Source organism: Carassius auratus, chromosome 8 (genome assembly GCF_003368295.1).
Source record: "Carassius auratus strain Wakin chromosome 8, ASM336829v1, whole genome shotgun sequence".
NCBI classification, from domain to species: domain Eukaryota; kingdom Metazoa; phylum Chordata; class Actinopteri; order Cypriniformes; family Cyprinidae; genus Carassius; species Carassius auratus.
Genome location: NC_039250.1, coordinates 8,062,244 through 8,077,733, shown reverse-complemented (window position 1 = coordinate 8,077,733; position 15,490 = coordinate 8,062,244). Strand labels below are relative to the sequence as shown.

Below are 15,490 nucleotides of genomic sequence, written 5' to 3'. Positions count from 1 at the left end.
TAGTATAATAAATCAAATATTTGTGATGTATAAAAAAGCATAACCTTTTATATTTTATAAAAATACACTGCTACTTTTAAAATGTAAATAAATGGAGAAAGATGTTTTTGTGTAATTATAACTAACCAAAACCTTGACCTCCTCATAGTGATCTCTATTAAATGTTGTTTGAGACCATAGTGCCACCTAGTGCTCTTCAAGTGGGTGTGCACCTAGTTTTTTTAATTGATTTTTTTTTTTTTTTAAAGGCAGATGTATATTGAAATACGATATTGATCCAGTTTATAGCATTTATGATGGTGGTCCAAACAACTGGATCATATTGACAATGTAGATTTGAATCTTCTGGAAAGAAATAGCAGTGCTTGAAGGTAGGAAAATAGCATATGCGATTATATATAATTATATATTATAAATATATATATTTGCTTTAATTTCATCTTAAAAAAATAAAATACATTTATGTATTCCTTCCCTTTGTAACTTGTACTTATCTGAACAATGCCTGTAACTTGGAGCACTTCCTGTGTTTGCATCTTAAAGAATCGCTTTACAGTAAGTCGATTTGGATAAAAGCGTCTACAAAATGACTAAATGTAAATGTAAATATATGAATACAAAGACCTGAAATATTAAAATAATATTCGTGATATATACTGTTTTGACAGAATTGTTCACCAGTTGTACATATACATTTGAATTCAGGAATGTCCGACCTTTTTAATATTAAATAATATGCAAACAAAACAGCCTCTTACTGATTTCAAGTCAGCCTCAGTAAAAGGGACAAAAAGAAAGGTAATTATGCAAGAAATTATTGACCAATCACGATTCATGAAGGTTAATAAGAAAATAAGACCAATCGAATTGCAGTATGCAAATATCCGATGACGTCGACAAGGTTGGTTGCAGTTTGAACGCTGTCGACGAAGAAGGAATGGACGGTTTATAAATTTCAATTTAATTTCGAATTTCGTTGACTACAACTAGATTGCACACCAAAGACAGCTAACACATACAGTTTGAATGGAGCAGTTTGGACTGAATTAAGGGCACAAATGTCACTTTATATGTAAGGTTTGTTTACAACAAACTAATGTTTGATGAATGTCGATGTCCAGCGAATGTTTGTCACTGATGCTCGAGACCCGAAACAAAACATGTCACTCAAAAAGTAATCTGCCTTCAGTTTCGAAGACAGTTTCCACTTTAAAATGAACCAGATATGATTGTTAGTTACTTTGTAGGCTGTTTTATCCCAGCACTCAAGAATTAACTAAGTATATACACATTTTGTAGGTTATCACAAACCGTGTATAAGTTTCTGTGGCAAAAATATAGACAAACTAATATTTAATGCTGGGCGAAAACTTTGCTGGTACTTCACCAGCAGTCATATTCAGTGTTTCTTGTTTTTCTAATTGCCCATTACCTTCAACTTAATTCATCCTCAAAATGTAAATTTTATACTTGGGTATATAGTTCAATAATGTGGTAAATTATGGGCTTGTGCATTTTTAATGTGGTGACAATCATGAATTTAGGTTATTTTTTTTAGAGGATTAAAACAAGATATTGTTTCTAAATACCATTCATTTCTGAATCATCATCATCAAATGTGAATAAAAAACACAAATATGATTTTAGATTGGTTTTATTTCCAGTAGTACAAATGACATTTCACAGTTGAAATAAAAATCTAATTTCACACAGAGTTTTGGCATGGTTAAAAATCATATTGGCTGACATCTAAAAACAGTAATGATACAACAATCTCTCCTATTAAGCAATAGGCTAAAGCATGACACTGTCAGCATGTGCCAGTGACTGATCTCTCTCAGTAGTTTTTCCACATATATTGTTTTTCCACATATATTGAAAATTAAATAATTTCCATGGTAACTTTATAAATGCTTGTCAGTGTCATAATGAAACTTTTTGAGGTATTTTCCATTCCCCCTCAGTAATCAGGATAAACTCCTCACTAGCCTGCAGTGATGGCTTTCAGGCTGCTGGTCCTCTTCATGATGTTTGGTACGAACAGCAGTCCAGATGCTCTCTCGATGCTCTCGATGGGAACCAGGAAGCGTTCCAGTGGAATCTTCTCATCGACCGGCATATTGGGCATCACATAGGACCGCAGCTCCACGTCTCCTCTTGGCTTTTCAAGAATCACAACCTTAAAGAAGTGAGTTGGCACGGCTACATGGTTCTTTCCCAAAACCTGGTACTTCACATATATTTTCCCATCAGGTTCCTGTCTGTAGATGCAGGGAGGGGAACATTAGATTCTATCAATTTATTAAAATATAAGTTTATTTTAATAGTTTCGGATATCTTGATTTCAGGCTACTTTGAAATATCTCGATCAGTGCTTCTCAAGAGCATATTGAGAGGCTTTTACCGGGGTAAGTACAGTGGTCCAGTGCACACAAAGACATTCTGGTAATGCTTGGTGAGAGAGCGACAATATTTCTCCAAGTTATTCCATGCATTCTGGTTTAGATGAGGATTCTGTTGGGAAAGATATCCGCAGTATTAACAGCCATAATTTACCCTTACAAAAAAAAAAAAACTCTTTAAATGATTGGTGGTTTTATGGACTGTATAAAATAATGTGCTCATGGCAATCTACCCTACTCTTTGGTTCTTACCAACACAAAGAATTAAAAATTGAATGAATGACATCCTTTTCAACTCATGAGTAAGAATTTGAATACCACAGAATGAAGAAGAATTTTAATAACCAAAACCAATTTCTTTTTTTTAACTCATAATTGATAAGACATTTTATAAATTCAGTACGTTGAATTATTAATAAGCAGCAATTATTAATAAATAGACAAAAATAAGTTAAATTAATTGTCATAGGTGACTTTTTAAACAAATTTTCTGGTTTATTTTTTTCCTTATTGATTAAATTTAATTTAATTTATGCATTTAGCAGACGCTTTTATCCAAAGCGACTTGCAGTGCATTCAGGCTATAAATTTTTACATATCAATTATCATATTATTAATTATGATTAGACATATCAATTCATTATTTGATAATAAAAAAATTATAAATAAATATTAAAAATAAATAAAATGCATTATTATCGTTGGCATTTTAAACCGTGTTTATTAATATCTATTTTTTATTTTCTGATATATATAGACATTTTGATTGACATTGACACTGATATTAATTCAATAATGGTTTTACTATTAATACTAAACAAATGATTTGTAATAAAAAATAATTTAAATACATTATAATAGGTCTTTAAGAACTTTAAGAACACTGATTATTAATCTATATATAGGTTCTGGTCATATAATTAAAATATAATCAAAAAGTTGATTTATTTCACTAGTTCCATTCAAAAAGTGAAACTTGTATATTATATTCATTCATTACACACAGACTGATATATTTCAAATGTTTATTTTTTTAATTCTGATGATTATAACTGACAACTAAGGAAAATCCCAAATTCCGTATCTCAGAAAATTAGACTATTACTTAAGACCAATACAAAGAAAGGATTTTTAGAATTCTTGGCAAACTAAAAAAAAAAAAAAAAAGAATATATATATATATATATATATATATATATATATATATATATATATATATATATACACACACACAACTTTTCTCTTAATTAAATAGATATATACCGTTTATATGTGGCATTTTAAAAATAGATTATTAATATTATCCAAGGATAAAATTTCATTTGAAATGTACTTTTGTAAGTGCTGTTTGCAGAGGCTTGAGCAGCTGTTATACAGTGCGTGACTCACCTGTGGTGACACATTGCTCAGGTAGAAGGTGTCATCCATGGCTTTCTGACTCCATTTGTGGTTGGCTGCTGCGGCCAGGTGACCCCTGTCAAACCCACTGCCCTTGTAATCCGCATTGCTCGATCTGTGGTAAACATGAACCGAGTCGTCCTCTTTGAAATCGCAGAACTTCCTGTCCGAAGTCCCGGTTACTGTCTCGGCGTTGAGCTGCTCGATGACCCAGGCTGCAGTCCTGTTTCTGGGGTCGTATGAGGTCACGTAAGACTCTCTGCTCTTGATGTTGGACAGCGAAGGGAAGCCGTACTTCATCACAGCTGTGGATCTGCTTCCAGCCACCTGTCCCGGCTGGTACGGACTAATCTCTGACGCTGCGTCGACGCTCGGGACCGGGATGACCGGGATTCGGTCCAGCAGTCCGCCTCTGTGACTCGTATCCCGGTTTTTGTTAAGGCGATCGCCGGTTGCTGTCAAGGTGGCACCGATGCCTATGCCAGCTGTCACTGACAGCCCGGATAAAACCCACCGCGAACAGAAAACACGATGCATAATTCACTCTTAATAAATACAGTCAATTAAATAAAATAAATCTAGTGCAATTATTTGCCCACTAGATTTACATAACCCATGTGAGTCAGTCCCACCGGCTAAAACCATAGACAGTAAAAGAAGCGCGCAGGTCATTTAGTCGCATGTTTATGACATCATGCTTTTTTTTCTTAAAAAGGCAGAGCACCGTTTCAGAATTAAAGTTACAGGGTCATTCCTACTATGCAGTACGTTTTCATGTCGCAAACACTTCGAAATAGTGGATAATATTTTGTTTAATTATTAGTTCTTTTTTTTTATCACTGTCACAATAAAATTTTATAATGTTTAGTAATTTTAAACTTTGGTTTGAACTGGTGTAGACCCTACCAATTAACACGAAAATTAAAATGAAAATATATATCTTTTTTTGATTTTCCTCTATTGCATATGTTTGTTTCAGAAATAGTTTACATTAATTCACTGTTACATTTTTAAATGTGTTTTCCTGTGTCCTCAAAATCACTTTCAATCCTGTTATTGTTATGTGTTATTCTAGTATTTTTGATGTACTGTTGTAGTTTATTCAAATGTAGAAGTTTGAGCTTTTAATGTTTTGAGCTGTTACCTTTTATCTTCTGTTTTATTATATGACATATTATTTCGCATAAGAAAAAAATTGGGAACCTATGACTCAAATGCTAATTCTGTTCTGGGTTTTAATTGAAAACCAATCCCCTTTTAGCTATTATGACTTAAAAACATTCCATGCCGATTGATAGTAATCTAGAAATATTAACACTACAAATTATGCTTTATGCTTTGTGTAAGCAAACTTTCAATCCCTCACCAGGCAATGGTTAACTTTAGCTAATTATTTCCATCATGTTGGTTTTCTGAAAGTAGGTATTAAAATGCTTTCATAAATTACAAAGTTATGGAGCTTAAACATAAATGAGCACACTACATGTGAAAAAAAAAAATGCTAATTACATAATACATTGTTTGTTATATACCATGCAATCTATTTCTGTGAATAGTTTGTATTTAACTCATGCTTGGATAGAGCTAATTTATTTGTTTCCAGAAAGCAAAAGTCTCCACCTGGCATTAGCTGCTGACTCAAGTTGTGTTATTAAAGGTATATTTATTTATTTCAGTGCAGGTGGTTGGAGCGATGCAAACGGCTCAGCACATTTGATTCTGGGTCTGTAGACATATATACAGCTGATTCACCTTGTGAAACTTTCTAAAGAATAAAAATGCCCTGATATTAATTACTCTTATTAGCTGCTGTGACTGTTGTGTTGGTGTAATGCTGCAGAAGGTACTATTTGTAAAGCTTTCATATGAATATAGAAGGACAGAGTCTAAAGAAAGACAATTCACTCACGTCTCTTTGTGCTTTCTGATTGTCAGGTTTTATTCATTTATAATATTTATTGATAGTATTTTGTTTACCCTGGCTCATCATGAATGTAAAGCATCTGTAAATATGAAATGCATCAAAAAGCCCATGAGCCACTCAAGATTTTGGCATTTCTTTGAGTCTCGCGCAAGGAAAATAAAATTATTTGAAAAATTTCCTGATTGCATGATATACAGTGTGCTGAATTTTGAATTGTTAATCTGAATGGCCAATCTAATTGTGTTGATTGACAATGCATTTTATTCTTTTCTATGCTTCATAATTATCTAGTATTTATTTGGGGTTTGTGGGACTTTATGCTTTAGGAATGTACTTATTATCATGTGTTAATTAATAAGCAGTCCTGAATGGTCATATCTGCACTGATGAATACATGCCAGTAACAAGATGATGTGCAGGTTACATTGAGCTAAAGCTGTGCATGTAATGAACCGTTTATGCTTTATTTAAATATAATTATATGAATGAAGAAATATTCCAAATATATTAGAGATGCGCTCATGATGTCTCATCAAATATAGTTTAACCATGGTGTAAATACCATATGCACTGCAATAAAGGCTGCAATGTCTTTACAGTGGTAACATTTACTCAACAAAAATAACAATTTCTACAAAAAATATTGAAATAATAATAATCATAATATACAATACTTCATATTTCCTTTCAGATAGACCGATATATGTATATTTGTTCAGTGTGACATTTTAAAACCTCTTTCTACATTCCATAAACGCAATCTCAAACACAAGCTAGAGACGTTCATTCTTCATACTAGCAGGATGGCGATTAAACATCTTATCCATCAGATTCATCTAACCTCAGTGGCAATAAAATGCGAGAAAAAAAATGCAGCAATGGAAAGAATTGTAAAAACAAGTCTTCAAGAGAAGAAGAATAACTTGGCATAAGTAGGCTTCCGTGATATCGACCGTTTGTTGTTCGTTAAAACAAGCTGGCTAAGTGCAGTGCTTGTACCTCTGTGAGCGCTGAAACTACAGAGAAAGTAGAAATGCAAAGGAAATGAAACCACATCTATATATTTCTCCACTTTCTGTAGAGTTTTGTGTCGAGTGAGCTGAAACTGAACTTAAGTTGTTTTTGTTCTGTTTTTGGTTTATAGTTCAGGCGATCAGTGATGCTAGTAGACGAGCAATTAACTGCTCATCTCATGAAGGCGTTTTGACCTCAGTGGAGCCGCCGGCATTTCCTAAAAAAGATTTCCGCACCGTGAGGCTGGGTCCATACAGGTTCAGGCCACTCTCTCTCCATCCACAGGGTTCAGCCCTTTGGCCTGCGTAGACTAGGATTGATATCAGAACTAAGATGGGTTTCTAGGTGCTGACTTTAAGCAGGCTGTTGGCTAGAAGGCATAGCAGCAGCGTCAGTGTGCTGAGGTAGCAGGCCGATGCGCCGTCGCACCCTTTCTCGCCCTGGCAGCGTGGCTGCTCACACAAAACGCCCCTAAAGCTGGGCAGACACACGCACTTCTGGTTCTGGATGCAGGAGCCTCCATTCTGACACAGGAGGAGCTCGTCATCACACACGTTTGCTGGGAAGAAGAACAGAGGGGAGATTCTCATTAATGATGTTACAGATCTGCAGATAGATCATGTTTTAAAAGATTGTCTTAAAGTTAGGTTTATTTTTTCCATCCTATACGTTGGTGTTCATTTAGCAGTTATCTTTTACTCCGAGTGATTTAAGGTGTTCACATCGACAGTTTACTGGAAGGGATTCATTTTCAGTGAAAGTTACCAAGGGGTATCGTATGTTTTTTTCAGTCTGTAAAGTAATATATGTCTACACCACTTTTAAAAAGGTTTTAAAGATGTAAAAAATATTTGTAAAAAAAAGTATTTTATGCTCATCAAGCATTTATCTGTTCAAAAATACAGTAAAGAAAAATTATTACAATTTAAAAAACTTTTAAGTATAATTTGTTCGGTGTCACATGATCCTTTAGATTTTTTATTTTATTTTTTGTAGTAGTAGTAGTAATGTGAAAATCTTTTACATCAGTTTAATGCATTGCTGAGTTATACTTTATTTTAAGTTTCCTTGTTACAGTGTAATTATAAGTTCAAGTACTGAATAATATTAATATTAATATTAACTACATGTACTTACTGTATGGTTAGGATTAGGGTTTGGCCAAGGGTTACTTGCATGTAATTATGCATAATTTATTGTTATTATAATAGAAAGTACATGTAACGTGTAACAAGGACACCTTAAAATAAAGCGTTACCCATTGCTTAATAAAAGTATCAATAAAAAATATACATTTTATATTAGAAATAAATAACAGATCATAATAATCAGTCTATAGAATCACATTAAATATTTAATTATAATTTTTTATAATTAGAAATTAATTAATGAAACTGCACCTCACAGTAAATTGAGTTGGAGTTTAAAAAGCAGTCAAAAAACCTGGTCATTTATTATTTTAAGGTTTATGCAATGCCTGCATGAAAACCAGACCTTATTAGAGCAGAGACGATAATGATGACCCAGGATCTGTGAATGATTATAACTTGTGATCCAGCAATAATGATGGAAATCTACAGACCTCCATCAGTCTTTTGGAGACTTGGCATTAGTGTTAATCAAAAAAACAGTTTTCCTGAGTGCCTGGTGAACTGGGAGCTGTCACAATCAAGTATATATTTGTAAACAGGAATTTCACTTGTGGTGAGTTGTGATAACTTGTGTAGGTTTTGGGCTGTTTCCTAGTCCTTGGCTGACAGTGTTTCATTATACACCCAATTCTTTGCAAGGTTTGAACCAGCAGCCTCACTGCTTTAGCCACTGTATCACCCCACCCACAAGTACAGTATCTATCTATAATGCACAACTGCTGCAAACAGCAGGTTGTTATTGGTTCTACAACAGCAAAGACCTCTGTGAGTAACAACAATGTTGCTCATATGTTTGAGTAAAATGACAGCCATATGTTGTTCATTCACAGCACTTTATTTGTTGTACGAAGTGGTATCATCCATCACAGAATGTGTCTTTAATGACTAAGCCTGTGTTTAATGCCTTTGTGGAGGAAGTGTGACTTACGCACGCAGCCTTGCTTCCAGGTATATCCAGGCAGGCAGTCCTCACACTTCTGGCCCGTGGTGCCCTCTCGACACTGACAGAAGCCTGTGTCATTGCACCGGGCGTGAAAGGAGCCCAGCTGATTACAGTTACACTCTGTGTATAGAAAATGTATACATTATAAAGCAATTGTAGGTTATTTGTGCATAAACCTTGAGAAGGTGGCTATCTTCTCTTTATTTTATGATAGATTTCATTGAACTATGAAAACAATATAACTTTCAGAGCGTAAAACTCGAAAATAGCTAATCTTACCAATACCAAATACTGCTTAGCATATTGAAGGATAAAGTTAGAAACAATTTTTAACTATGTTCCTAATTGGGCAGTAAAACTGTGCTGGACTCGACAGCAAACCTGCAGCTCTTAAAGAAATTGTGCACTCAAAAATGAAAATTAGCTTGAAGTGTACTTTTTTGTGTGAACAGATTTGGAGAAATTCAGCATTACATCACTTGCTTACCAGTTACCAATGCTCCACCAGTACAAAAAAGTTAATTCCCTGTTGTCCTCTCACATCAACATCATCCAGCACATTCTTGAGACATCTTTTGGACAGTTTTTTCTTGTAAACTATGGTTGATCTGTGCATATTTCTCACCTGATCCAGACAAGATGACTGGAGACAGCAATAATATTAAATTAAAAGAGGGTTTTTATTTGAGCTGGAAGCAACATTTTGAAGTTAAAATGCCTTAATGATTGATGGATTTGTTGTATCAATCACTTGTGGATTATTGTGTTGTTTTTATCAGCTGTTTGGACTCTCATTTGACGGCACCCATTCACGGCAGATGGCCTATTAGTTATCAAGAGGTGTCATGCTATGTTTATCAAATTTGTTCCAGTGAATAAACAAATTCATCTACATCCTGTTTGGCCTGAGGGTAAGTACTTTTTTTTTTGCAAATGTTCATTTTTGGGTGACTATTCCTTTAAGTAATTGAGCAGAACAGTGCACATAGCATTTTGCTTAAGAAAAACTGTATACAGAAGTCACAAAAATGTTTGGTAAATAGTCATAAATAGCAGTATTAATGGACCTCCAGGAAAATGAATGTTTATAGAAAAATACATTAAGAAATTATGTACAATTTTTCTAATGTTACAGCATTTTGCCTAAAGGCAATATAGCATAGCCTGAAGGCAACAGGCATATATTCACGTGTTAGCAAGAAAATTAACTTCTGTGTTTGTGAGTTTTATGTGATCAGTGTTGTTCATTAGTCATGTAAGCAGGGTTTGCTCTATGCATTCACAAGGGCATAATTTGTCCATCTGGGCAGCTGTCAGTCAAAGCGTAGTGATTTATGTGTGTGTATTTTTCCAGCAGAGGTCACTGTATCATTAACAAAGTGTTGTGACAGATTGCTTGAACAGCTCTTGTAGCAGTTTCATCAAAAAAAAAAAAAAAAAATTATATTAATCTTATGCCTTCTGATTGTATTTTTCCTTTTAAAGTCAATTTTATTTACTTTTTAATACACATTCCTTGTCTTATGATTCATTGTTTTCCCCAAAAAAATATTTTGTCTTTATAATCTTTTATCAAAATGTCAAAACGCCTCACATCTCTCTATTAATTTTTACCATGTACTGTCCACTTTTTAAAATTCAGTCAATTCTTACAGATAAAATCAATTGCCATCCTATTGTGCTTTTATGTTTGTTTGTTTTTTTTCTTGTGAAATACCCGGTATTACTATAAAGTATTACATTAAGGAAGTAAAATGGGTTGTATGTGGCATTTCATGTTGAGTTTAAGATCATGCACAAAAGAGTACAAAATCACACTTTTTTTTTTCTTTTGTGCTACTCTCATATTAATACAGATACTGGTAGTTTTAAGATGGACAGTTAAAAACGCAAGTTGTTCAGTTTCCCAGATCTAAAGTAAAAGAAGGCGAGTCTCTAAAATGAATGATGCTTGATATTAGTATATTTAAATCCATACTTCTGTTGGACTTCAGTATGTCAGAAATTGTCACATGTATGGCAAGGTGGTGGCAGACCAAATGTTGGACCGTATGCAAATGAGGAAAGATTTCTCGACCTTTCCAATTTCATACATATCATTTGGCCAGAAAGGACAATTTCTGAGCGGCATGGTCAGGGGAACAGTGGAACGGATTGGCGTGGAGTGATATCTGACTGACCTATGCAAACATTCTCATCGTCCAGCTCTGCGGAAGCATTCCGGAAGTATCCGAGGCGGCAGTGCTGACAGTTCTGCCCTCTAGTGTTGTGTTTGCAGCTCACACAAGTCACAATGTTGATGAAATCAATGTAACTGCAGCGATTTGAGTGACCGTTGCACTCGCAGTCTGATGGAGAAAGAGTAGATAGGTGTTAGTCTGTGGAACAGGGAATGAGCGACAGGAAGGGGTAAAGACACAGGAAACCCATGGATGAGAGGACATGGGCATGACATGTAGACGCTAAGAAGACTATAAACTAGGCTAAGACTATTGAGCCAGCCTGAAAAGCTCGCAAGCAATTAACATTACCTAAAAAAATTATGTGAATTAGATTACAGACCATATTAGCCAGTTGATTTCCAGTCCAGCCCGAACTGTGGCTGTCCACTCATTGCTTTAATACAATGTAAATTTATTGAGAATTTTTGGTATTGGAATTATTTTTTCACTATTTTAAACAGAAGAACAGGCTGTCGCCTTTTATTCAAAAATAAACATGCTGTGACACATTTTCTTCAAATTAGGGCTGCAAAACGATTAGTCGCATCATAATCAATTCAAAATAAAAGTTGATGTTTACATAAAGTAAAAGTTTATTATTACGATTAAGTTTGTGTGTACTGTGTATATTTATTATGTAAATACACATGCATACATGTATATATTAATAAAAATATGTTAGATTTATATGTAATATAAATTATATACAAATACATTCAATACATACACATTTATATTTTTAAATATATATGTATATGTGCATTTATATATACATAATAAATATACACAGTACACACACACAGAATGTAAACAAACTTTTATTTTGAATCGATTAATCTAGTCTAATCGATTAACTAATCGTTCTGCAGTCTTGATAAAAAAGTAAGTTGTCAAAATGTTGACAGTTTTATAGTATATCGTACAAACTCTAGAAACACCAATGTTATCACTTGTAATCACACAAAAAAAAGGCTTTTCTCTATGTATTTTTATTTGACTTTAACAGGCATTTTGCTCTATTTTGATTTATACTCTTTGCAGTTTTTCATTGTTTTACTGTATCGCTTTAGCACTGTAACAATTTCTTGGGGAGAAAAAAAAATGTTTTGCAGTGTCATGATTCATTCCAGCCCACATAGAAATAATATCCAATTATTTTACCACTTTATGAGCACTCTTTAATGAAAATGACACTGATCATGGAAATCTCCAGTTCATTCCTATAGGATGTATGTAAAGCTTGTCCAAGTTAGCAACAGTAAACCACCAAGCTTATGATTGCTTTCCCTATGCTATCCTATTTTACATTTTTATTTATGCACTGCTATTTGCTATAAAACTAGAATTATTTGGATTACACTTTATTTTACATGTTCTTACAGTGTGCTTACCCAAGAATCCACTTAATCGAGGTTAGATTTAGGGGTAGGTTCTGAGTTACTATCTCCCGTTATTGTAACTGCTTTAATGAGTACATAATATGTGCATGCGGAACAGGGCTGTAGAACAAAGTCCTACCATTATTTGTTTATTCTAAATCATTTTATTGTAATTCATTTTTAATTAAAGACACATAAGTAAATTAAGCAGTAATAGTTCTAATAGGTCTATTACTTATAGTTTAACTAGAACCTAACTGTACTTTGTTTCCTATTACTGTTATACATTGTTTTATTTATGCATTAAACAGATTTTATATTGTATGTTTCATCTGTAGATAGAATTTTGCGGACAAAGTCTTCTAATCTGGCCTGCACACACCAGACAATTATTCCAGTTGGCTTGTTGGTATATATGGCTGAATTTTCAGAAATGAAGTGAGTTTTTGTAGCGCTTCAATTTTTCTCAGAAGATTACATTTGTAAGATTTTTGGGATACTTTTACACAACAGAATATCTTAGACATCTCCAAACAGACTGACTAAACAGTAGAAGTCATAAGTATGAGTGAATAAACACACCTGTAGGCCTTAATTAACATAGTTTAAATGGACATTAATATAACACTGATAAACAGTGGTAATGAGCTGTGTTTGAGAAGCTGATCTTTTCGATTCTTTGCTGTTTGGACACTTGGGGCTTTGAATAATTGATATGATGTTTTAAAGCTGCTGGCGACGTGGGGTCCTGCTGTGTCACAGTCAGCTAAGCAGTGGGATGGGGGGCAAGAGCAGCTAATTAAATATAAATGCTCAATTACTCCCCAGATCGGTGAAGGGATGGAGCGATGTTTCACAAACGATCTTGCATCTTCAGCAGACAGCTGTCTAACACTCGACGAGTGAAAATGCAAAGTAGCTACTTTCTAGAAGAGGACGCTTTTGATTATACAGCCTGGGGGAGATCCTTCTGTTTTCTAGCAAACACAATACATCATGAGCGGCTTACCTTATAAGATAAAGCAAAAACCAAAACATGCGAGCACAAAGAAAAGAGAAACAAGAAAGGGCGACACGGAAGAGAGGAAATGAATAACATTTAGGAAGCAATTTTTCCACAGTTTCCATATTAGTGTCTGTCCATATTCAGAAAAACAGAAATCAAAACCCAATTGTCCTGTGATAAGCATTGCCTACAGGAGCACTAATGCATATAAATACATCATTCACATAAAATGTCATTAAAACTCTGAAAATAACGTTTTTTTTTTTTTTGCTATCTTGATTTAAAGCATTGCCTTACCTTGAAATCTGATGTACGCTATTCTTGACATCTCTGTTTTTGGCCCCCCAGGGATCAAAATCCTCGCAACAACTTTAGAATAAAAGCAACGTTATTCTCTTGGTTGGCTAACACAGCTGCACTGGTGGCACAAATCACTCAACAATGTGGAAAAATTCACTGTAAGGGCCTAAAATGTGAAACGAGATACACTGGAATGATGCCACTGTTATTTTTAGGAAAGCTGATGTTGTAAACAAAACAGCCTAAAACTAGAGGAAACTATAGGGTTTTGAGTTTCTTTCTTGTGGATCTTATCAATTCAATACGCTGGTTCTTCACTAACAGATACTCCATCTCATCCACAGCATTACTGTAAGATTCAATGCAGTCAAGCAGAAATGCATTTTCAGACCGCAGTCATTTAAAAAGTTAAATGTTGTGTCAGATGAGTGCAGTATTTGTTTGTGTCATTTCTATAGTGTAGCTACACACGGTGAACACACTCAACGACAAATGCTGTATACATTTCTTCTCATAGTCATTCTTTTCATTATCTTTTTCTGTCTTTTTTTCCTTCTCTTTCTTGTCCTCTTTGGCTTCCCTGCTCTTTCCAGTTTTCCCAGCCTCGTTCTTCTTCTTAATGTCACCTGATACTGTTTACACCAGAGAGATCACGAGTGTTTGAAAGTGTTTTATTCTTATTTAGTTCATTTTAATGATTGTTCAGATCTGATACATGATTTGTTTTATGCCAACATAGTGGTTCATCATTTAAGAATATCGTTTTAAACATTTGTTCATGGAATGTACAAAGGTCTGTTCATTAACATGGTGTACTTGCGAGGCAATCAAATTAAAACTTGACCCCCCACCTCACCAAAGGTCCTAACAAGGTTGGGTATTTAATTTGTTTAATCAGTTTTTCTGTCAGAATCAGTGTTGTTTATTCAAATAATAGAGTAGTATTAGTTTTGCTTTAAAGGGATAGCTCACTCAAAGTGACAAATATATCATCATTTACTCATCCTTTTGTCATTCTAATCCCATATGACTTGCTTTCCTCAAAATGCAAAATTTATCAAAAGGAATCTTTTATTTGTATAGAATATTCCATAAAAATGTTTTATATATTTTTTTCCCCATATAATTAAAGTGAATGGGGACTGAGGCTGTCATTTTGCCAAACAACACCTTTTGTGTTCCACAGAAGAAAGCAAGTCATACAGGTTTGGAATGACATAAGGGTGAGTAAATGATGACAGATTTTTCATTTACTATTCCTTTAAGAGAGGCAGGACTCTATTCTGAAGGCAATTTGGGTGGTGAGACACAAACTTCAACAGATTGCACCTCTACAATGAACCTCTGAAGCTCCTTTAAAAGTGTATCATTGTGTAAGTTGCACTTTAGCAGGGATTATACTTGTCAGAAAATTCAGGTGTCAGATTTGCTGAGGGTACTTGGGGCCTCGACGTTTTTATCTTTCTTCTCCAAGTTTGTTGCTGTTTTTCCCCCATTGGTTCAACAAGAGGAACTTCACTCTTCTCTCCTACTTCGGATGGAGGTTTACTGTCAGTCTCAGTATTAGGTTGAGGAGCAGCATCAGTGACTGTTTCCGCACCATCATCTGGATCACCAGGAGCAGGTTTAATTTCATCACACACATTGGTTGCCTCTGCATCACCTGGACCTTCAAGAGTCTGAAGTTGCCGGGGCACTGGAAGCAATCTCAGGAGAAACTGTAACTATTGCTGGAGCATCTGTTACAGCAT

At 34.5% G+C, this 15,490-nt stretch overlaps 2 protein-coding genes and 1 long non-coding RNA gene across 3 annotated transcripts in view; 1 reads left to right on the top strand and 2 right to left on the bottom strand.

Moving 5' to 3' along the window:
* Positions 1-1,638: 1,638 nt before the first annotated feature.
* endog (endonuclease G) lies at positions 1,639-4,497 on the bottom strand. The gene is made up of 3 exons (XM_026269485.1): positions 3,792-4,497; positions 2,405-2,514; positions 1,639-2,261 (listed from the first exon to the last, which is right to left on the bottom strand). The coding sequence occupies exons 1-3, from the start codon at positions 4,335-4,337 to the stop codon at positions 1,985-1,987; spliced, it is 933 nt and encodes a 310-aa protein (XP_026125270.1). The 5' UTR covers positions 4,338-4,497; the 3' UTR covers positions 1,639-1,984.
* On the top strand, positions 2,097-3,843 carry LOC113107175 (uncharacterized). Its single transcript, XR_003292621.1, has 3 exons — positions 2,097-2,188; positions 2,349-2,408; positions 3,757-3,843. It is a non-coding gene; the product is annotated as an uncharacterized LOC113107175 (long non-coding RNA).
* Positions 4,498-6,620: 2,123 nt separating the features above from the next.
* Positions 6,621-15,490, bottom strand: part of ntng2a (netrin g2a) — a 61,834-nt gene continuing 52,964 nt past the window's right edge. The window contains exons 6-8 of the mRNA XM_026269484.1: positions 11,013-11,180; positions 8,818-8,952; positions 6,621-7,297 (exon numbers count right to left, since the gene is read on the bottom strand). Of these exons, the coding sequence (XP_026125269.1) occupies positions 7,080-7,297; positions 8,818-8,952; positions 11,013-11,180 (521 nt within the window). The 3' untranslated portion in view covers positions 6,621-7,079. The remainder of the gene's footprint in view (positions 7,298-8,817; positions 8,953-11,012; positions 11,181-15,490) is intronic.